General features: G+C 42.7%; 1 protein-coding gene across 3 annotated transcripts in view; it reads left to right on the top strand.

Annotated features, from left to right (window-relative positions):
• The window catches only part of SYNE2 (spectrin repeat containing nuclear envelope protein 2), a 431,618-nt gene that overhangs the window by 177,620 nt on the left and 229,536 nt on the right, over nucleotides 1-24,462 (top strand). For all 3 annotated transcript variants that reach the window (XM_040333402.1, XM_040333400.1, XM_040333403.1), the window contains 4 exons: nucleotides 5,346-5,515; nucleotides 8,849-8,999; nucleotides 12,796-12,918; nucleotides 14,898-15,128. In XM_040333402.1, the coding sequence (XP_040189336.1) occupies nucleotides 5,346-5,515; nucleotides 8,849-8,999; nucleotides 12,796-12,918; nucleotides 14,898-15,128 (675 nt within the window). The remainder of the gene's footprint in view (nucleotides 1-5,345; nucleotides 5,516-8,848; nucleotides 9,000-12,795; nucleotides 12,919-14,897; nucleotides 15,129-24,462) is intronic.

Genomic DNA, 24,462 nt, shown 5'->3' with positions numbered 1-24,462 from the left:
AAAACCGTCGACTTGATTCTGAGCATGCGCGGGTTTTGAACCGATGCTTTCTGTACTAACCATCGGTTTGGACCGAGCGGGCCATCGGTTCGATTTTAAAGCATGTTTTAAAATTTTGGACCGAAGGACAACAGACCGATGGGCTATACACACCGTCGGTTCGGACCGATAAAACTGAACCTCGGTCCGTTCTCATCGGTTTTGTCCGACTGTGTGTACGCGGCCTAAGGCAAACACTGTTGTAAAATATTAGCTTACTACAAATACACTTCAAATGGTTAGTATAATATTTGTTCAGCCCAAACTATTATTTTTCAGTGGTGAATAGGTTGGGGATTTTTTTTTTATCTACTTTTACTGCTGTTCGGTTCTAGTTTAGAGAATGTATTTTACGTGTTGAACAGCAGAGGGCAGCAACACTCCAGGCTAAGTTTGCATTGTAAAAATACAGAGTTTTAACCTTTTTGCTTATATAATGTAACCTTTACTTTCTTTATTTTCAACTTGTCTTGACTTTACTGAATAACTAGCTAAATGTACAAAGCTACATACAGCTATTTTACTTGTTAAACAGCAGAGGGCAGTAACATTCTATACAAAGTTTGTCTCCAAATAACAAGCATTTAAGCTATTCACTTGCTTTGACTTGAATAATTACACATAAATATTTACACACTATATAAAGAGCGGGGTAATTGGACATCAAGTGTTTTACCCCAATAGAGCCATGAGTTGGTTTGCCCTAGAAAGACATTAACCCATTTTTTTGGTTAACTCCTATAATTTCTATGTTTCTATCATTCCCCAATTCCTCCTATCATTTCTGTTTCCTAGACAGTCCACATAGTGAAAACTACCTTTAGAAAGAAATTAAGTATGTGAGAAATGTATTGTCTTCAGTTTTCATCATTTTATTTTATTTTTTTGCATCTCAGGCTGGGTTCACACTTTTGCGAATTGGATGCGAGTTACCACAGCCAATTCACATGTCAGGAGATTGTGACTATCTATGGAGCCGGTTCACACATCTCGGGAGAGGCTTCTGGCTTTTGGTCCATTTCAGGTCCGAATTCAGACAAAAATTTGGCCTGAAATGGTGAATGGAGATGCCGTGGACTCCTGCTGTGAGCCGCTCCGTGGTCCAGTCTGAACCTAGCCTTAGTGATGCGTATCTTTTCCAACCTGTTTCAGCCACTTGCGGTCATTCCAGTGTCGGCTGCACACCACTCTGGACCACTTGTATTCTCCACCAGAGGTGCATATGTTAGTGAAAATGTAGGAGGACAATTGTCAACTCATAACAGGAAGTTATGTTCATGGCAGGATCAAAGCATTTTTTTTTAACAAGGTCTACATATTTTAAATGATGAAATACAACTTCTGAAATTACATCAGGGGGGATTCTCTCCATCTGTTTAGTGGTTAAAGTTCTGGATTTTACGTGTTCACAGGTGCTGTCAATTACACCACTAATGGCATACAGGTTTTGTCTATTTGTTTAATTATCTAACTGTGTGTATATATAACATGTGTATGTTTATGTAGCACTTTAGCTATGACTAAGAACCGTGCCTGTGCAGTTAGTCTGTACCTACTGTGAGGGGTTAGCTCGGTAGCGGGGTGTGTGACCCCTTGCTTGGGTTCACCACACACTGATTTTATACAGACTGGCAGATGAAGACAGTTGAAAAATAAAGTTTTTGGTTTATTTTTCCATCTTGCTGGAAAATAATTGCAAGCATCCAAACAGCATAAACACAAAAAAAAAAAAAAAATCCTAGCCACTCTGGGCGTCTACCTTCCACACAGGAACCTATCTAAGGAGTCTGGCTCAGCCTAGCGCTGGGCAGACAATGCTGGTCATACAGCACAAACAATAGTCTTTTGATATAACACAGGAAAAAGTCAATGGTCTCCTCACCTCATCAGGAGACTTTCTGGCACTGCTCTCCTACTCACACAGCCTTAGGAGTGATGCAGCAACCAAGTGGTATCCCTCTGGCTTATTATAAAGGCCTTGATTGCTTCATTCTGAACAGCTGAAGTTTTTCAACAGCCTTTAGCCTTCCTCTGGGAACGTTTGTAGCCGACGCCCGATGACAATCTGTGTATCGTCTAAACAAGGCAGAAATGTATGTCCCATCAGTGACAACACCCACAGATTTACCTGACTTCCTGTCACACTACCTTTGATGCCTTGATTAAAATGTTTCATTAAAGGTGAATTTTTGGAGTGCGGCTATCCAGCTGTTTTATTTTTTCCATTATCTCTGTTGCAAACAGAGCCAGCACCCTGCTTGGCTGTGGAGACAGCTGACCTTAGGAGAGGTAATTACCCTGGAGCGATGAACTCTCACAGCTATGTACTAATGATCGGATTATCGTACGATTGCTTTAAAATCTGTATTTTTGTATGATATTCTGATTGTGTGTACAGAGCTTTAAAAGAGAAGTGAAGGGATTAATACTTTCATAGGTGGATTTTGCATCCGTTCCCCAGCGACTCTACACTGAAAACCGAGCAATGGAACATCGATGATCGCTCGGTTTGCACAGCTCCATGAGCAGAGAGCTGCGAACTGCCAGTCACAGCTCTCTGCTCCTCCACGCTCACTGAAGCGCTGAGCTGTGGAGGGGCAAGGAAGCAGCCGTCTCAGGCTCTCAGTGGATTTGTAATGATGGGTCTTTAAGAATTTTTTTCTTCTTTAAAAATTTGTAGTGTGCAAAAATGAAAAAAAAATTAAGCTGCTGTACCTACTTTCACTTTGTAGCTGACCCTTGCAGTAATTCCTTTTGTCTACTGGATGTCTTCAGTATTTTGGGGGTTTTCCAGTGTCATTCACCCCACTTGAAAGAATGTACCGAAATCGTGGCACCCACCATAACACATCTCATAAATCAATCGTTCGAAGTAGGTATTGTTCCGATTTCCCTCAAGCAAGGCATAATCAAACCCCTCCTAAAGAAACCCAACCTCGACCCCAAAGAACCAAACTACCTCAGACCGGTAACAAGCCTTAGCACCATCTCCAAGATCATTGAGAAAGCAGTAGTACAACAGTTACAACTTCATTTGGACACCCACAAACTCCTGCACCCTCTACAATTGGGTTTCCGCCCAGGCCACGGGACAAAAATGACCCTTCTTTAAAATATGGGATGACGTTCTCGAAGCAGCAGACGATGGAGAATTGTGTCTCCTGGTGCTGCTGGACCTCAGTGCAGCTTTCGAACACAGTAGACCACAAAATTCTGCTCACTCATCTCACAGAAGTAGCTGGAGTCGCAGACTCAGATCTATCCTGGTTCGCATTATTCCTAGAAAATCAATCGCAGACAGTGAAACTAGGAGCATTCACTTCGGAAGTGCGCACCATCACATGCGGAGTCCCTCAAGGATCACCCCTGTCACCCGTACTCTTCAACATCTACCTCCGCCCACTCCTCAAAATCATCAGCAAACAGGACCTGCTCTACCACTCCTATGCTGATGACACTCAACTTTATTTTCGCATCACCAACAAAAAAGACCAATATCACGGACTAGAAAAATGCCTGACATTGATAGATAATTGGATAATGGACAGCTCCCTCAAACTCCATGGATCCAAAACAGAACTTCTCTTTCTCCACGCAAACCGAAAGACAAACTCTAGGACAACATGGACACCACCCACCATCCTTGGACAAACCATCACCCCAAGCACCAAAGTCAAAAGCCTCTGAGTAATTTTTGACTGAAGACATGACTATGGACGCACAAATAGGATCAGTAGTCAGCAGATCTCACTATCTTCTCTGCTTGCTGCGTAGACTCATCGCCTTCATCCTGGAAGAGGACACAGCAGTAGTAGTTGGAACAATCATCAATTCCAGACTCGACTACGCAAACTCCCTCTACCTAGGACTACCCAAATACCAGATTTCTCATCTACAAATCGTCCAGAACACAGCAGCCAGACTGGTAACGGGAAAAAAACCTGGGAATCAATCACCCTGGCCCTGAGGACTCTCCATAGGCTAGCTGTAAAGGATTGGGTTACATTCAAGACCCTCTGCCTCACCCACAAATGCACACAAGGAAACGCGCCTCAATACTAATGCGAGAAAATAAAACACTACACCCCTAGTCAGGCCCTCCGATCAACTAACCAAAACCTCCTCCACATCCCTAAGTCCCATTACAAATCTAAAGGAGAACGAAGATTCACAGTCCAAGGACCACGGCTATCGAACGCTCTACCCACGAACACTCGCATGAAAGAAAACCATCGGGCCTTCAGGAAAAATCTTAGGACCCACCTCTTCTGAAGGATCTGACGACATTGGATACAAGGTATAAACTGATTACAGGTGCCCTCGGGTGGTAATCGACACCCTGAATGATAAATGTGCCACGTCCTAATACTGAATGGATTGAAAAAAAATTGGAAAAATTGACTTTGTAGGAACGTATGTAAAATATATAACACATTTTAAAGTTTCACAATTGTGACATATTAATAAGAAAATACATCTAAAAATAGAATACAAATAGACAGAATACAATACAAAAAAGCGGATCACGTGATTGGACTCCAGGAGAATGATTTAATGGTAATGTTAACTTGCTGCGATGGTGTCTATGACATTGGATACAAAGCGCCTTGAGGCGATTTAGTTTGCATTTGTAGCGCTATACAAGTTAGTACTCACTCACTTCCTGTGAGCATCACAATGCGAATGATTCGGAGATTGATGCCATGTCATTACATGGCATCTCTCTTTGCAGCATTTCAAACCTGCCCACCACTGTAGGAAAAGGACCCATGACATCACATGACCAGACATCACATGACCATAACAGGACAATTCGGGAATTCCCAGGAGTGCGGCTGTCCAAATATTTTTATTTTGTTCTCTGCTATATGCATTGCCAGCACCTGTGGTCTCCAGGAGGCTATTGACCAGCCAAGCAGCTCTATCTGCAGCGGTATTTCTTTTCTTTCCTATCACATGATCGGACCAAGGACACCTAGAAAAAAGGTATGTATATTGTGTTTTTTTTTTTCTTTTTTTTTCTTGTGTGGTTGCTCAGGAGTAGGTGGGGTACAGGTTTCCTCTTTGTCCCCTGGTCTGTGAGTTCTCTAAATGTTCTTTCCAGTAATAGGCTAAGGATTGGACCTCTCTTCCTTTCTCAAGGAACTCTGTTCTCACGGAAGTCAGTTTGAGCTGGAAATTGCTTTTTCTTTACTTTTTTAATAAAAAGTTATTTTTAAGGGTTCCCTACATTAGTTATTTTTATGTCCGCTCTGAGGGCTGGTAACCTCGCTTATTAATGCTATTTAATATGTTCTTTTTGACAGGATTTAAGTGCAGAATTTGTGCAAAAGAAAATTAATCAGGATGCTTCGGACAGTTTGAGAGACGTCGCCAAGATAAAAGCTTTAGAGGAGAGCGTGAAAGTAACTGAAGAACAGCGAGAGGCCATTGGTCAACTTCAGATGCATCTCAATGATTGTGATTCCTTCAGGAGGTAAGCACAGGTCATCATTCTGAGCAGTGGATGTGTTATGCGTATTAAATGCTGTGTTAAGAAATCTTCTGAAAGTTTACTGGGAGAATCAGAGCCATTATTAGAATAATGAAGCTGTCTCGTTTGTGGCATTCTAGAACTGAATATCACTACCCGTGGAGGAGACAATTTTCCTTCCCTGGAGATTTCACAGGTTTTACTTGTTGGATGATTGAGTCTAAAATTTCAAGATGAAAATGCCGTCTTGCATTAAATCTGCCTGCGTTTAACCATTTTATGCCATGTTGTAATGTTGCAAGGATTGATGGGTTTGATATTTTCCATTTGAAATGTTCCAGCTGAGGCTGAAGTAACTTCTATTCAACACGACTAATCTCTCGAGTGATGTGGCCTTGTTTAGTTCCTCATAAAGGGTATCTAAACCCAAAAACAAAAGTTAGATATGTTAGTTTACCCGGCCTTAGATTATGTGGCAGCATTAGTCTTCTTTTTCCAATTATTTTTACCTGGTAATCCTTCGAAGAACACACTTCCAGTCCTAGGGTAACTACACTATTTTGTTTTGCTTTTTAAAACTCATATTAGTTGAGTTTCAAAAGATAACATGTGTATGTGAATCCAGAGAAGGGGTCTCCAAACTTTCTAAACAAAGGGCCAACTTACTGAACTTCAGACTTTAAGGTAGCTTGACTGTGCCCAGTGGGATTAAACAATCCTCATCATTGGTATTAGCTGGATAAATAGTTTGGGAGGACTAGTGCCCCATTGGTGGTATCAGTGGGAAGAATAGTGACCCATCGTTGGTATCAGGGGGAGTGGCAGTGCCCCATCATTGGCATCAGTGGAAGCTATAGTTCCCATGATTGGTGTCAGTGGAAGGTATAGTTCCCCAATAGTTGGTGTCAGTGGAAGGTATAGTGCCACATCATTGGTGTCAGTGGGAGAAATAATGCTCCATCACTGGTGTCTGTGGCAGGAATATTGCCTCAAGTGCCGGATAAAGGCAAGCAAAGGGCCACCGTTTGGAGACCACTGATCTAGAGTATCCATAGGGTTAGTGACCGTAATAAAAAAAAATCCAAGCAGACATCAAGCAGTAAAAAAATCACAACACATGATCTTGGAGGTGAAATATACAACCAAGTACAGAGTAAAAAGCTCTGGGCTATTGTGGTATACGTCATTCTTCACCATGGAAGGCACCACAGAGGCCTGGATGCTTATCCCTGTCGCTATTGCAAGAAAAAAAAGATGTAGGATTACACTATTTTGTGGGAGAAACCTTGATCATCACCCAGGCTGCACTTCAAACATGCCTGCTTTTGTCTATCCTCATTACATTGGAGAAAGAATAGGATTAGTGGTTTACAGAAGTCATTTTGCAAGTCGCCTCTGAAGTATTGTGCAGATCGCCTTGCCGAGTTGCTCGGCAAGTCGTGCTGCCCCTGTGTGAACCGGCTCCCACATAAACACCACATTTCTCAAAATGTGTTGCCTATCACCCTTAAAAATAAAGTATCACTGATGTCATTGATCAGAGACCATTGAGCACTTATTTGGAGGATGATAATTACTGGCAGTGGCTAATCAGTACATATAACTCTGCCTAAATGTGTCATAAGCTGGGCAAAACGCTCCTCACTTTGAGCCACTGATGCATTTCCCTTAAGGCATGGGTGCTCAACCTGTGGCCCACAGCTGTTGCGAAACTACTAGTCCCATGAGGCATTGCAAGGCTGACAGGTACAAGCATGACCTGCAGAGGCATGATGGGACGTGTAGTTCTGCAACAGATGGAGGGCCACAGGTTGAGCACCCATGCCTTATGGATTTGAAAATACTGGAATTACTATATATTCTTGCATTATATCCCCAATGGTTCCTTGGGTGACCATCAAAGAAAGTTAAGCGAAAGTTCACTAGGGGATATTCCAGTAATCGGTAATTGATCAAGGTCAAAGTTCAATGATGAAAAGAAAAAAGCTTTGTCCGCATCAAGGATGGATATTATGCTGACTCGCAATGCAATTGGCAGAGTGTAAGATAACTCAGAATGCAGCGTTTCACTGCATGAGATTTAACTCTGATCAAAGCAGTAATTATGAGATCATTCGAGGCTCACGATTATGGATGCAGGACATTGCAGGAGCCCTGACTGTCATGGCTGCTATATGCTCTCAACGACCAACCCGAACAGCAGTCCCCAGTTCAGTTCACAGGCTTGGCGCCAGTCTCCTCTATCTCCACTCCCTTGAAACTTCTGCGCATGCGTAGTCAGAAGTCCATCCTGAACATAGCAGATAATTACTGGCTCTCTTGAGCCTTACTGTACATGGCAGGAGACTGTCAGGTCCCATGTGGTGTGTTTCGTGGTTGACAAGTTTAGCCCACTATTTATCTTCGTGGACTTCTTCAGGACCTAATTTTTACCACCCATCTAATATTTAATAGACTCCCTTTTGCTGCCAAAACAGTCCGGACCCATCGAGGCATGGACTCCACTAGACCTCTTAAAGTATGCTGTAGTATGTGGCAGCAAGTCATCAGTAGCAGATCCTTAAGTCCTAGAATTTGTGAGGTGGGGCCTGCATGGATCGGAATTTATTTTTCCAACACATCCCACGGATGCTTGAGATTTGGAGAATGTGGAGGCCAATTCAGCAACTCAAACTCATTGCTGAGTTCCTCAAACTATTCTTGAACCATTTTTGCCATGTAGTGGTGTACTTGGTCAGCAACAATGTTTAGTTAGGTGGTACGTGTCAAAGTAAAATCCATGTAAATGACAGAACCTAAGGTTTTCCAGTAGAACATTGCCCAGAGCATCACACTGCCTTGACTTGCTTTCTTCCCATACTGCATCCTGGTACCAGGTAAGTGACGCATACGCACTCGGTCATCTACATGATGTCAGAGAAAACATTATTCAACAAACAAGGCCACCTTTTCCATTGCTCCATGGACCAGTTCTCATGACCATTGTAGGTGATGTTGGACAGGGGTCAGCATGGGTACCCCGACCGGTCTCTGGCCATGCCCATTTTTTTCTGCTTTTAACAGATCAACTTCAGGGACAACATGTTCACTTGCTGCCTAATACATCCCATTGACATTTCAAATGCCATTGAGAGATAATCAATGTTATTCACCTTACCCGTCAGTTGTCAGTGTTATGGTTGATTAGTGTATATCTGGGATCTCTGATAAGAGCTAACATTTTGGATTCATTTGCTTCTTTAATGATAACCTATCTAAATTGCTCTTTCTTGTAGCTATAATTTATTTTAAACTGTCCATCAGATCATTTGTAATTTGCCAGTTATTTCTCACCAGACAACTGGAGACCTCGCTAAGCGACTTGCCAGCCGACGACTATGAGTCCCTTCGAATCTTTGCTCTGCTAACTACAGTGGAGGAGAAACTGCGGCGGGCTGAAATGCTTTCAGATGACGGGGGAAGAGTTGTTATTTTAAAGGAGGTTGAGGTAAGAGTTCAGTGTGTGCATCCTCTAATCTTCTGTCTGTGTGTTCCAGTAGTATAAAATTAGTAGCAGTTATATGTTTTATGTTGACCTTTTATGTCTTTTTGGCATCTTTCAGTTTTCATGTAAGATTGGGGTGATAAAATGTCTAATTTCCCTGAGCTGTTAGTACATTTTTTCCTTTTATAAATGTCAAATGATTTAGATTTTTTTTCCTTTCATCAAGACTGTGCATATTGGTTTGCATTATCCTCGTTATTGTTTCATATACTGTTTACCTACAATATTTAGTTAATCATTACTGTTTGTGCAGCTTTTTGTTAATTTTACAAGGTAGTTATATTGATCCTTAGGCAAGGTTAAAATGTAAAATTGCAATCTTAGTTTGTCCTTTCACTCCACTGTTAAGCTGCAGCATTTGCAGTCAACACAAAGACAAGGCCATAGTTTGGTTTATAAAACCAATGACTGTCACTCTGCACCCTAAGTGTTTCTAAAGGCTGAAGGATTGCATTCTGAGTGTAGCTATTCCCCCCAGCCCTCCTTTATACTTACCTGAGCCCAACCATGATCCAGCGCTGTGCACAAGAGCAGTGGCTCTCACCTCATAGGCTCAGAGAAAGCATCAGGAGCCTGTGAGGAGGGAGAGGGGGCTGAACCAAGCTCTGTGTTAAAGCGGCTTGGGAGTGAGCCCACACGAGTGTCCCTGTAGCACCTCCCACCCCATCCTGATGCCATAAGGTGGCTGCCTAAGCTTTCTTATGGTTTCACCGGCCCTGCGCCAATGACATCCCCAGACTGAGTCCAATGGGGGGGAAAAAAGAACATCCAAGAGGCGCTGGGACTTAAGTTTAAACAAGGTAGTGAGTGGGCAAAAAACATTTGAAAAGTCAGGTTAGGCTACTTGCAACAGACAAGGTTACCCTTCAGTGGGTACGCCAGCAGATTACATATATGTATGTTTTATACACCACACCTACTTATAGCCCAAAAGACTTTGAAAATCACATCACAATTTGATTTAAATTTTTTTATAAAAACATATTTATTGTTTACAGAAATAATTCACACATATCAAAACATGAGTATCAAAATACATCAACAGTAAAAGTACACAAATACACATAAAGTATATGTATGTTTATCCATGTTTTATCCTATGTTTTATGACTGTTGGGCTCATGGTTTTATCAGTCACAATTGTTTTTACTTTGTTATGTTTTCCTGTAGCCCTGATGAAGGGGGGTTCCTTTGACCTCTGAAACGTGTCGGATGCCTTATAACACAATATCAATAAATTAATTTTGACTGTTTTTTTGGTCTGGTGCTCCTTCCATATACAGGGAGTGCAGAATTATTAGGCAAATGAGTATTTTGACCACATCATCCTCTTTATGCATGTTGTCTTACTCCAAGCTGTATAGGCTCGAAAGCCTACTACCAATTAAGCATATTAGGTGATGTGCATCTCTGTAATGAGAAGGTGTGTGGTCTAATGACATCAACACCCTATATCAGGTGTGCATAATTATTAGTCAACTTCCTTTCCATTGGCAAAATGGGTCAAAAGAAGGACTTGACAGGCTCAGACAAGTCAAAAATAGTGAGATATCTTGCAGAGGGATGCAGCACTCTTAAAATTGCAAAGCTCCAGAAGCGTGATCATCGAACAGTCAAGCGTTTCATTCAAAATAGTCAACAGGGTCGCAAGAAGCGTGTGGAAAAACCAAGGTGCAAAATAACTGCCCATGAACTGAGAAAAGTCAAGCGTGCAGCTGCCAAGATGCCATTTGCCACCAGTTTGGCCATATTTCAGAGCTGCAACATCACTGGAGTGCCCAAAAGCACAAGGTGTGCAATACTCAGAGACATGGCCAAGGTAAGAAAGGCTGAAAGACGACCACCACTGAACAAGACACACAAGCTGAAACGTCAAGACTGGGCCAAGAAATATCTCAAGACTGATTTTTCGAAGGTTTTATGGACTGATGAAATGAGAGTGAGTCTTGATGGGCCAGATGGATGGGCCCGTGGCTGGATTGGTAAAGGGCAGAGAGCTCCAGTCCGAATCAGACGCCAGCAAGGTGGAGTACTGGTTTGGGCTGGTATCATCAAAGATGAGCTTGTGGGGCCTTTTCGGGTTGAGGATGGAGTCAAGCTCAACTCCCAGTCCTACTGCCAGTTTCTGGAAGACACCTTCTTCAAGCAGTGGTACAGGAAGAAGTCTGCATCCTTCAAGAAAAACATGATTTTCATGCAGGACAATGCTCCATCACACGCGTCCAAGTACTCCACAGCGTGGCTGGCAAGAAAGGGTATAAAAGAAGAAAAACTAATGACATGGCCTCCTTGTTCACCTGATCTGAACCCCATTGAGAACCTGTGGTCCATCATCAAATGTGAGATTTACAAGGAGGGAAAACAGTACACCTCTCTGAACAGTGTCTGGGAGGCTGTGGTTGCTGCTGCACGCAATGTTGATGGTGAACAGATCAAAACACTGACAGAATCCATGGATGGCAGGCTTTTGAGTGTCCTTGCAAAGAAAGGTGGCTATATTGGTCACTGATTTGTTTTTGTTTTGTTTTTGAATGTCAGAAATGTATATTTGTGAATGTTGAGATGTTATATTGGTTTCACTGGTAAAAATAAATAATTGAAATGGGTATATATATTTTTTTTGTTAAGTTGCCTAATAATTATGCACAGTAATAGTCACCTGCACACACAGATATCCCCCTAAAATAGCTAAAACTAAAAACAAACTAAAAACTACTTCCAAAAATATTCAGCTTTGATATTAATGAGTTTTTTCGGTTCATTGAGAACATGGTTGTTGTTCAATAATAAAATTAATCCTCAAAAATACAACTTGCCTAATAATTCTGCACTCCCTGTATACGCATTCCCAGACTGAGATCCGTCAGCCACTAAGATCCCTGGGCTGAGAGCTGCCAGCCAGTAAGGCGCACTGTCAGGGTGGAACATCTTGTAGCCAGGGTGTCATTGCTAGGATATGGTACAGGGACAGTGGGCTTGGTGAATCAGATCCAGGGTTACTGATTTACCCAGATCACAAACAAGCAGAAAAGGTGCCATCTCTGGCATGCATGCTGGGGGTTGCGAACACTGGATTAGGGGAATGGTTCAGTGTAGTATAACGTCAGACCAAAAAGAGGGGCGAGTGAGGAGGTAGAAGGGATTTCAGTGTGGCATCTCTTGGCATCTCCTGTGCACAGTTGCAGCCAGGAGAAAAATACATTTAACCAGAGGAGCTGAGAATTCTCGTAGGCCTTGGTCAGTCCAGGTTAATATACGTCTAGGGTGGGGATGGTGGGTTATTGTTTAGGGCCAGGAGCAAAATAACTGTACTTTCTCGCCTGTGCCCATCTCTGATTTAGTTTCACTTTACTAGGACCTGATTTTCCCATCTTTGTGATTAATCCCTTCCAGCTGCCACTCCGCTGTCCCATTTGCGTGCTCTTCCTTCCAACTCAAGTTTTAGATTGTTAAACTTTAGTTTATATAGCTTTTGGGACATCATTTTAGTTGTTTAATTGGTTTCAGACCAGTTGAATGCATAAACAGTGACACGTATACTGAATAGGTAATGGACTTTAGAAGAATGAAGTACAGCTGTAATTAAGCCACAATTGAGCGGATAAGAACCAAATATATTTTGCTTCATAACAGCATTATAGCGTTGTGATACATCCAGTGGGACCCAGACGACACCATAAAGTATTATTGCATTTATTGAATAATGATGCTAATTTGTGCATTCTTTCTCTGTGTTTAGCCGATGTGTGATGAAATCAAATCTTACACGGAACGTCTTTCTAAAGTTGCTGCCAAGATTCCCTGCACTGTTAAAATGGAGGAGAAAGAGTTAGATCATTTTGAAGACGTTGTGGGATTAAATGTGAGTCTGCTGCAAATTACAAAATCTAAGCAGTGGTGTTTCAATGCATTATATATGAGGAGAGAAGCTTCGAAATAGTGAGAAATACTTTTTGCCAACATGTTTGCTATTATCCTGAGATTTAATTACAATGTACACACTTTGATTTCTTCTCAAAACTGTTTATTTTGATTGTCATCTCAAGCTGGTTTTTAAATCTAGTCTACCCAACTGATAATTTACAGAATATGTTTATATTGTAGAAATATAAGTTATGCCTCATTGTGGGGTTAGTTTGAAAGAAAAAAAGTTTGAATATGTTTGTACAGTATCCATTTTTTTACGCAGTTATGGTTATGATTAAACTGATACCATTCAGAACAATTCATATCAAGTTCTAATAAAAAGACAGAGACTGGGTCAATATGGCTTGAAATGGAAATTATTTATTTTTATTTTCGGCTACAGTGGGGAAGGGTTAGAAACTTTTTAGCTGGATTCAGAAAGATTTACGCCAGCGTATCAGTAGATACGCCAACGTAACTCTGAATCTACGCCGTCCTAAATTTAAGCATATTCTGGAAACCAGATACGCTTAAATTAGGCTAAGATACGAGCGGCGTAAGTCTCCTACGCCGTCGTATCTTAAAGTGTAATTTTTAGGCTGGCCGCTAGGTGGCGCTTCCGTTGAGTTCGGCGTAGAATATGTAAATGACTAGATACGCCGATTCACGAACGTACGTGTGCCCGTCGCAGTAAAGATACGCCGTTTCTGTAAGTGATACGCTGCGTAAAGATAAAGCTGCCCCCTAGGTTAAGTATTAAGTATGGCCGTCGTTCCCGCGTCAAAATTTGAACATTTTACGTCGTTTGCGTAAGTAATCCGTGAATGGGGCTGGACGTAATTTACGTTCACGTCAAAACCAATACGTCCTTGCGGCGTACTTTGGAGCAATGCATACTGGGATATGTACACGGACGGCGAATGCGCCGTTCGTAAAAAACGTCAATCACGTCGGGTCACGAGTAATTTCCATAAAACACGCCCCCCATCCTCATTTGAATTAGGCGCGCTTACGCCGGCCCCATTTACGCTACGCCGCCGTAAGTTAGGAGGCAAGTGCTTTGTGAATACAGCACTTGCCTCTCTCACTTAAGGCGGCGTAGCGTAAATACGATACGCTACGCCGCCTTAAAGATGCAGGGCTCTCTCTGAATCTGGCTATTTGTCATGTTTTGATTGCTATCTGTTTTCCATTAGGGAGATTAGTTTCTGTACTTTTTTCAGTACATGCATACTGGATGTTTGGCAGTATTAATAGGTAATTTTCTATATTTGCAGCACTTTTAACCCCTTACTGCTGCCGCCTCCTGGCCCTTTAACTGAATCAAAATGCTAGGAGGCGGAGGTGGGCATTCTGATCAGGTGACTGCTGTGAAATGTTTTTATATTACCCAGACCAGCATTTCTGAACTTTTTTCAGTTAAGGCACCCTTTAAAAGCATGGAAAATGCACCCCAGTTGAAAATGTAAAATGTAAATGTTGCTCATCAATGGGAGACATAAACCTTGATAAAAATTATCCTCACGTCAGAAGCCCCCTTCACATCAGAGCCACAACCCCCCTTCCCTCCATATAAGAGCCTTCATGTCAGAGGCCTTCATCATGTCCAAGCTTCCACATCAAATCAAAGTCCCACCTATACATCAGAGGCGCCCCAAATCACCATAGAGTTTCCCATCACATCCTAGTCCCCCCATAACTGAGTGCTCTCATCCATCTCTAATCTAAGGCATGCTGAATCTCGTGCTTATGGCACCCTGGGGGATCCCAAATGGTTTCATGGTTGAGAAACTCTGAACCAGATATATAGTTTAAGCCCAGCTAGATTAGTGCTATTACTTCTTTTTAAGATGACAGAAAAATCACGCTGTTTTTTTTCTTTTCATCTACAATAGCCTAATTTAAAGTGAATTTTGTCATTGTTTTGCTTTCCAGGCACAGGATACCCAGCTGGTCAGTAAACAGCTTAAATCACCCACCAGCAGAGAAGCTACCGCTATGCTGTCTGTTGGCTTTAAGGAAGCGGTATCTGCCCTGGAAGAGCCTCTCCCTCACTATACCCAATTTCAGAAACGGATGCAAGAGATACTCTCAAATATTTCACATGCTGGTGGAGATTCTGCCCTGCCTGAGAAAACTCTGGAAAAGTTTGCCAGCCATATTAAGGTACTTGATTTTGCTTTCTCAACAAATGTGCTCTATGGCATAGTCTGAATGTAGCTGATCATTATTAACTGCATCGAAAGTGTGAAATCAAGTACATTGGGCCAATTGATGGTGCCAGAAGAAATAAGTATTACCTATGATAACCAAATTGACTCATTTATGTTTATAGTTTGTTAAGAAGTGTTAATTAGGGAATACATTTTTTTGCTATGGGCAGCATGGATTATTATTTCTTACTTGGTCAGAAAATCACCTGTAATTCAGATACATTCTAAGTGGCCCTTGCATGTCAAGACCAAATCTCAGGTCTATTCATGTGTTATAGGATTTAATTTTAGCAGGATGTATTCAGAAGTTTTTTTATAGATATGGCTTATATTATTTTCTGCAGTTTCTATATGTACCCTTTTATAGATATGTTACTGTGACGGTATCGGTATGATATCCCCGTCAACGTTCCCTTCTTCCCATAACGACAATCACCCCAATATTCCACGAGGAGGGATATCCCTGGAATCGCCCAGAAAGCCACACATGAGACAAGCTTACTGCTAGAACAAGACACTTTATTGACACAAAAACTCAGCTTATATGTGGTTACAGCCTGTTAGGAACGCCCCCCCTCACACAGTGGGGTTTCCCATACAGATTATAGGAGACAAGTCGGAGCCGACCATGCAGACACGTTTCTTTAGATAAAGACATCAGCGGAGTTAATTACTAGGTGTAACAGCCTGACCACAATGAAGCATTCAGAATAATTAACATGAGCCACTTCTAATCATTGTAAACAGTAAGGCCGGTCTCCTTCCCACACACAATAAATCAATTACCATTTGAACTAGGGAGCTGGCTGAGGAAGGGTCATTAACATGTCAATAGCTTGTGACACATGAATCCATCTAACCCACAATTTAACCAATCAGGGAGATTTACACTGACATCCTTCACAATGGCCCCCCTTTTTCTCCCTGCTCCGGCAAACCCGGTTGGACCTTCCCTGGTCCAGTAGGGTTGACGGGTTCAGAGCTTTTAGTCCGAGGTTAACTCCGTTTGGCGTGACTGGACTCCATTGGTAACTGCTTCCGACTCAGGTATGCCACCGGGTCGTCAGATCACACGCCGGTCAGTCCCCAAGTCTTTGTGCGATCTGCAAAGTCACCAGAAGTCAGTGTGAAGACAGCGAATGGGTCTGTGCGCCGCCGTCTAGGTGTCCCGCTATGGGAGGGGGCAGGTTATGGCTCTGAAGTGACAATCACAGGAGATTCATAAAAAGAAAAAGTTATATTTGTTGAAATGCTGTAGCACTGGTGCTCAGAGTCCGGGGGGGGGGGGGGGGGAGAGGGGACTCAGAGCCCCATAAGGTCAGCCACCCCCTGCTCCCTCCGCAGCCGCCGGTTCTCCTCTTTGAGCTTCTCCAGCTCCATCTCCAGTTCACGGAGCCTGGGGGGGTCAGCCCGCTGTGACCTCAGGTGGTTGTTCTCCTCCTCCATGCGGCTTATGCACTCCTCCAGCTCTATGTACTCACGGATCAGATCCTGCTTGCTCATGTCCTGCAGGCTCTCCACGTGGTCCTTCATCATCAGGAACTGGGTGGTGGTGTAAGGGGCCACCGGTGGGCCCTTGGCGAACATCTCGGCCCGCATCTGGGGCGCCCGCTGCGATTCCATCTCCTCCAGTCGCTTCTTCTCCTCCCAGGTCCGCTGGTTATATGACTTCCAGGACCTCTTCTTCTTGGAGGGTAGCTGGCGGTGCCTCTTTCTGCCCAGCTCCCTCCAAGGCCCCTCCGGCTCATGGCGGTCGCCCATGACCAGCTGACAATGGTGTTCCCTGTTGTCCGTAATAACAGATTGTACCATGAGGGCTTCGTAAGGGGTGCCCAATGGTTCTTCCTGACCCAGCTCCTGGGGATCCCAAGCCGAGTCTACACAATGGGCTGCTGCTGGTGGGCGGTACCCCGGTTGAGACCAATTTGACCTGGTGTTGTCGTTCATGGGGCAATTCTGCTTGAAGTGACCCAACTGTTTGCACCGGAAGCAGCGTTGTTCGTTGTCCTCCTGGCGTGGGTAGCGAGGGCTAGATGTCATCGGTCTGTTAGGCGGTTGGTATCTAGCGGCTGGTGGGTGTGAGGGCGCCGTTGGTTGTGGAGGTTGTACCCGTGGTGTGACCTGGTTTGTCTTGCGAGTATCCGCATATTCATCCGCCAACTTCGCGGCCTCTGGTAGAGTCATGGGCCTGCGATCTCTCACCCAATCTTTGACATCCGTCTGGATGTGATTGTAAAATTGCTCCAGGAGCATTAGTTGCAAAATGTCCTCTGCGGTGGTGGCCTGGCTGCTGTTAACCCAGTTAGAGGCCGACAGGGACAGCTGGCATGCCCATTCTGCGTAAGAGTCTTTCGTGAGTCCCTGAACTTCTGTCGGTGGGACTCTGGGGTTACTGCATAACGAGCCAGGAGCGCTTCTTTAACCCTGGCGTAGCTATGGATATCCTGATCTGGCACGGTCCGGAAAGCATCAGAAGCTTTGCCTGACAGTTTGCCTGACAATATTGCAACCCACTCTCTTCTAGCAATTCGGTGCAGGTTACATTGTCGCTCAAAATCCGCCAGGTAGTTATCAATCTCACAGTCCTTTTCATCAAAAGCTTTAAAAGCGCTAAACGGAATCTTCCTTGCGTCTGCTGTGCTGTACTCACTGTTCGGAGAAGGTGCGGCTGCTTGTTGGACTGCTGCCAGTTTTAACTGTAGCTCTGCGTCCCTTATTTGTTTATCCTTCTATAGTTCTGCATCTCTTATTTCTTTAGCCTCCTGTAGTTCTGCGTCTCTTATTTCTTTAGCCTTCTGGAGTTCTGCGTCCCTTATTTGTTTAGCCTTCTGTAGCTCTGCGTCCCTTATTTGTTTAGCCTCCTGTAGTTCTGCGTCCCTTATTTGTTTATCCTTCTGTAGTTCTGCGTCCCTTATTTGTTTAGCCTCCTCCGCTAACAGGTCCATCACTTTCAGAACCACATCCGGCGTTGGGTTCGGGCCGAACCACGCTAGCTTCTCTCTCATTAGCTTGTTGGTTGGTGACTCCTCCTGAATCACTGGTGTCTCCATCTCTTGTACTGCTGGCGTTGCTGCAATCACGTCCTCCTGGTCTAGCTCCATTAATTCTGCTATGATGACCCGCTTGGTTTTGTTGCTAGCGATCCTTCCACGAACTTCCAGTAGTTCTTCCAGTGTCTGCTTGGAATCCGGGTGTGAAGGGGAATAGAAGGGAAGATCCCGCTGCTACCAACCAATTGTGACGGTATCGGTATGATATCCCCGTCAACGTTTCCTTCTTCCCATAACGACAATCACCCCAATATTCCACGAGGAGGGATATCCCTGGAATCGCCCAGAAAGCCACACATGAGACAAGCTTACTGCTAGAACAAGACACTTTATTGACACAAAAACTCAGCTTATATGTGGTTACAGCCTGTTAGGAACGCCCCCCCTCACACAGTGGGGTTTCCCATACAGATTATAGGAGACAAGTCGGAGCCGACCATGCACACACGTTTCTTTAGATAAAGACATCAGCGGAGTTAATTACTAGGTGTAACAGCCTGACCACAATGAAGCATTCAGAATAATTAACATGAGCCACTTCTAATCATTGTAAACAGTAAGGCCGGTCTCCTTCCCACACACAATAAATCAATTACCATTTGAACTAGGGAGCTGGCTGAGGAAGGGTCATTAACATGTCAATAGCTTGTGACACATGAATCCATCTAACCCACAATTTAACCAATCAGGGAGATTTACACTGACATCCTTCACAGTTACATGTCCACTCAGGCTCCTACTTGTCCTGTGTAGCATTCTGTGATGCTTTTTTTGTTTTTTAGTTCATTTGTTTTTAGATACCATCTCCAGGGGGAAATTAAAAGAACCCTCCATTCCTTCAGCCCAGGTTGCTCCTGCCCCATCCAATTGTTTGTATATTAAAACCGTCATGTTACCCTCCCCGCCACCTTTTTCTGGTAGTGAAGACCAGTGGTCCACCACCGCAAACCAGGTCAACCTGATCTTGATGCTGTCTCCTAGTCAGGACAGCATCATGTAGTGCTTTGGAGTCTTCAGGACCAGTGAAGAACCATCTGATGGACGGTCAATGCGAAATGTCACCAGGCAGCGACGTGGGCACGCAAAGACGGAACCTTGCACTCTGCATTCCAGAAAAGAAAATACACTGGACTTGCCACTTCACTTGACTTGTCTTGGGTAAGTATATAGGGAATTTTACCTAACTAGTTGGATAGTTAGCTAGAGGGGCTGTTTAATGGAGGGGTATGTCCTTGGTTGGCAGTTTTGATGAGTCTTTATTCTAACTGTACTGTGTAAATATCAGTTGAGCTACTCGGCTTTGCTTTTTCTAGCCAAATTGTATAAGGATATGTGGGTAAACGTTGTAAATGGATCCTGGAGCTCCACCTTATGGCTGAATAAAAGAATAAATAATATAATGGGGGGAAAATGGCAGAACTCAATAGAAACAAGCACCTCTGATCTGAAAGAACTGTATCAGGAGAGCAAAAAAGATTAAATGTATGGATAGTTTTGCAAAGGACCTGTAATTGCACTCTCTGTTCCTGGAAGACCTAAAAATTAGAAGCATGTGGCAATCTACTGTGGGGGATTAGCGAAAGTGTTGGTGAATTTTCATTCCACCCTACCCGCCGCGCCTCCTTTTGGGGATTGGGCAATGGGGGGGAAGAGTCATACAGTATGAGCTAGCTAAACTGTCACTACTCTTTTATAGTAATATATAAATAGGTATATGTATTCCTTTCTGCAGTGTTCCTTATTTGTGTACTAAGAAAATATTCAAACAATATGGATCTTTCGGGCTATAAGATTCTGAGTTATTATTTAACCACTTCCCGACCCCCGCATGTACATATACGTCCACAATATGGCACGTACAGGCACATGGGCGTACAGGTACGTCCTCGCCTATTAGCGGGTGGGGGGTCCGATCGGGACCCCCCCCGCTACATGCGGAGGTCGGGTCCGCTCGGGGAGCGATCCGGGACCACGGCGCGGCTATTTGTTTATAGCCGCTCCGTCGCGATCGCTCCCCGGAGCTGAAGAACGAGGAGAGCCGTGTGTAAACACGGCTTCCCCGTCCTTCACTATGGCGGCGCATCGATCGCGTCATTCCCTTTATAGGGAAGACACGATCGATGACGTCATTCCTACAGCCACACCCCCAAACAGTTGTAAACACATACTAGGTGCACCCTAACTCCTACAGCGCCACCTGTGGTTAACTCCCAAACTGCAACTGTTATTTTCACAATAAAGAATGCAATTTAAATGCATTTTTTGCTGTGAAAATGACAATGGTCCCAAAAATGTGTCAAAATTGTCCGAAGTGTCCGCCATAATGTCGCAGTCAAGAAAAAAATTGCTGATCGCCGCCATTAGTAGTAAAAAAAAAATAAAAAATAAAAATGCAATAAAACTATCCCCTATTTTGTAAACACTATAAATTTTGCGCAAACCAATCGATAAACGCTTATTTTTTTTTTCTTTACTAAAAATAGGTAGAAGAATACGTATCGGCCTAAACTGAGGAAAAAAAATGTTTTTATATATGTTTTTGGGGGATATTTATTACAGCAAAAAGTAAAAAATATTGCTTTTTTTTCAAAATTGTCGCTCTATTTTTGTTTATAGCGCAAAAACTAAAAACCGCAGATGTGATCAAATACCACCAAAAGAAAGCTCTATTTGTGGGGAAAAAAGGACGCCAATTTTGTTTGGGAGCCACGTCGCACGACCGCGCAATTGTCTGTTAAAGCGACGCAGTCCCGAACTGTAAAAACACCTTGGGTCTTTAGGCTGCATATTGGTCCGGGGCTTAAGTGGTTAAACACTTGTTCATAAACCAAAGACGAGGTGCTACAAATAGTAAAATATTTTAGTATGTTTGGCATCATATCTTGCTGTATACAGTTTTTTGTTTTAAGCAAATGATTTTCCGCTAGTCTCTAGCAAACTTTTTTTACCTGGTTATCTGTCAGTAACAGCAGTTGCAGGGTGACTATGCTAAATCACTGCCTCTCAATTGGCAGTTATGTTGTCGGCCTGCTGAGAGTTCTCCTTCAGTTAAGAGAAGTATAAACTTTTGAAAAAATAAACATTTATAGTCACTCACCTAGCAGCATCGATGCCTTTTTTGGCTCTGCATCGAGAACTGAGTAATCAAACAATGCTGATTGCTCAGTTCTCCCCTCCGCTCTGAGCTGAGAGCCGTCACTGTCAGCTTTGGCTATTCTTATCCTTTTGCGGTTGGGCTGCCTATGTAAGTTTTCAATCATACAGAGAATGCAATCAATGGACAAAAACACATCAAAGTCTTTCACAGTAAAAAGTTATTTTGTCATATAAGATAATATATATATTTAATTGAAACCATCAACATAGGACCACTAGAGTCCACCTGGAAGTTCACGGTCTGTCATGTTCTTGTGCAGTTCTTTTGTAGTTTGATAAACTTTTACGGGGAAACATGGCTGGTTCACCACTTTTCTGACTGAATTTTTTTTAAATATATTATAGTTCATATTATATATTGTTACATGGGATGCAAACAATTACGCTTTAGGTTTTCATAATGTAATTTTTTAATCTTTGGGCTGCTGAAGGTGAGATCTAAGTAAGTATAATTTTATGGTAACAAAGTGTTCTCGTTAAACATTCCATGTAACACATTTGCCTGTTAATATGTCTCGTCACCCTACAGAGTGGAAGCAGCTTGTGTTTTAAACAGCGCAGTGTGTAAAGTCACTAGTATTTAACACTATGGCTTAAACAAGAACTATGGGTTAAATACACAAAAAAAGGAATATGAGTGCGCCAATCGCCCTACTTTGGGATGATGCAGGTACTCTATTAAGTGCCAATGTCCCTTTTTCAATTAGAATTAGATTGTTAATTCTCCTTAATGAGACGTTAAAGGGCACTTATCACAACACATGTAATTATAAAAATTAAAGTAGTTTTATAGATACAAAATCATACAAAAAAATTAAAACATGCAACTATGGCATAAAAGACATCTCTTTTGTCCTAGAAATGACAAGTGACATGATGTGACTTTCTTCATGCGTTTCAGAGAGGACAGATTTTTATCAGGGGTATGTGGAGTATCACATCTCTGATGCAATTTAGACATATATTATGACATCTAGTTTATAACCATGCCAATTTTTGAGCAAACATATTTAAATGGATCAGTTACTCACAATCACGTGGAGAAGGTGTACACTTGATCTAGGAGCCGTGTTTTATGCTATACTTACATGTTTTACATTTTTTGTACGATTTTGTATCAATTAAACTTCTTTTAATTTTTAATATAATTAAATACGTTGTGATTAGTGCCTTTTAAAGTCCCATTAAGGGCAATTTAAAGTCTTTATAATTCCTTTTTAAGTTACTGCGACTCATTTTGCAGTGATGCGCTTTGCTTGCTGTGAATTTATATGCTGAATTCTAACTCTGATGCCTCCACTGTATTTGAGTGACAGATATACTATAAAGGTAGGACCATATTATTTTTGATGTGTGTCCACCCAATCCATGGTGATTTCGTTTTTGTTTGTTGTCCAACTTTTCTTGGCTATCGGTTGTAAGTACAATTACCTTTATAAAATGGATGGAATTGTTATGCTGGTTCAAACAAAAATGAGCATTATTTCCCACATTGGGATAGTGGGAAGAAAAACACCATTAAGAACATCACTGTTCCTTCAGAGTTGCTTTTAAACAGGATAAGGCCAAAATTATAGAGATGTGTAAAGCCCATTCACATTTTTTGTAAATCCCTGACTGCTCTTTAATATTCCTACCAAAACACTTAATTCCAGTCCCACACCTGAGTTCTTCAATGTGTAGCCAGGCCCGCCCCCCGCACAGCCTTGCAAGATAAAAGTCCTGGCTCAATCCAGCTCCTACTTCAGGGATATGCAATTAGCGGACCTCCAGTCCCATCATGCCTCGGCCTCTGGGTGTCATGCTTGATGCTGTCAGAGTCTTGCTATGCCTCATGGGATTTGTAGTTTGGCAACAGCTAATTGCATATCCCTGTCCTACTTCATGTGCACCCTGCTCAGCCTATTTAGTAGTAAGAATTCTCTGGATGCCTTGAAGTCACCGTTGGTAAGGACCAGCCATAGGAATGAATGAGCTCAGCGGCATTCATGTACAATAGTAGCTAGACAGGGCTGAAAAGGCTTTATAATGTTGCACAGTGAGGAATTTGAGTGACTGGCTGAAGGTAAGTATTTTAATAGATGCGTTTGGGTAAAAATTAAAGAGCACCCAAATGGAAATAAATGTTTTAAACAAATGCCCTGCTTCCTTAGGCACTGCAACATGTTTGTGTTTTTTTATTTTTTGTGAACTCACGTGTAATGGTCACCTTTTCATACAGCTATTTTTGACTTGTTAGTGCTTATCAGTGCAAAGTATAGAAACTGTCTGTGGACAAGGGATTGGGGAGAAACAAGGAGGGCCAAATGGCTTCCTACTGGGAATTAAAGCTTTGCCTGAAAATTACAATCGTAGGTGTGGGCAAACCCTAATCCTGGGGTTGGAAACCTGTCGATTGCAGGCAGATCAGAGGTAAACTGTGGTCCTTCCTTGCTGATCCCCAAAACATGGACAGGAGGGGGTGGAATTTAGTGGAACCAATCTCTATCTCTCTAACCTCCTACAGAAGCTAAACAGGGGCTTATTCTCCTCTGGCTGACATTCAGCTGCCACAGAAGTAAAGTACAGGGGATTGGTACCAATCTATGCCACCCCTCCTGTTCATGGTCCTCTTCTTTTTTCCTGTCTGGGTTCCCCTGTGTGCTCCCTTTGGGCCCCCCCCCTCCCCCCATTGTATCAGGATGAAGAGCAGGGAAAAGGCCAGTAAATGTCAAACACGCATGTGTGTTGGAGCTTTGAGGTGCACATCCTAATGCAATAGGTTGTGCATATCTATGATTACAATGGATTCATTATTCATAATTTCCTTACTAAAAAAGCAACTTGGCGTTTATCATTTCAATATAGTCTGAGACGTAATTTTTTTTAGATTGCTTAATCTTCAAAAATCCCAATAAAGCTTCAAAGCCTCAGAAAAAGGCATTCCTCAATTCTGCTCAGTTGCGGGAGTGAGGCTCATAGGGAACTCATAAGTTTTATATAAATAATTACAGTTCATATACCTATTTTATAGGTGGAGCTTAGTGGACTGAGTCAGCCCCCTGTTTTTTTTCTTGAATACTCTAAAGTCAAGATCATCCT

The sequence above is a fragment of the Rana temporaria genome, chromosome 13 (assembly GCF_905171775.1).
Source record: "Rana temporaria chromosome 13, aRanTem1.1, whole genome shotgun sequence".
Lineage (NCBI taxonomy): Eukaryota > Metazoa > Chordata > Amphibia > Anura > Ranidae > Rana > Rana temporaria.
The sequence above is the reverse complement of the archived record's forward strand: the minus strand, read 5'-3'. Positions and strand labels throughout refer to the sequence as shown.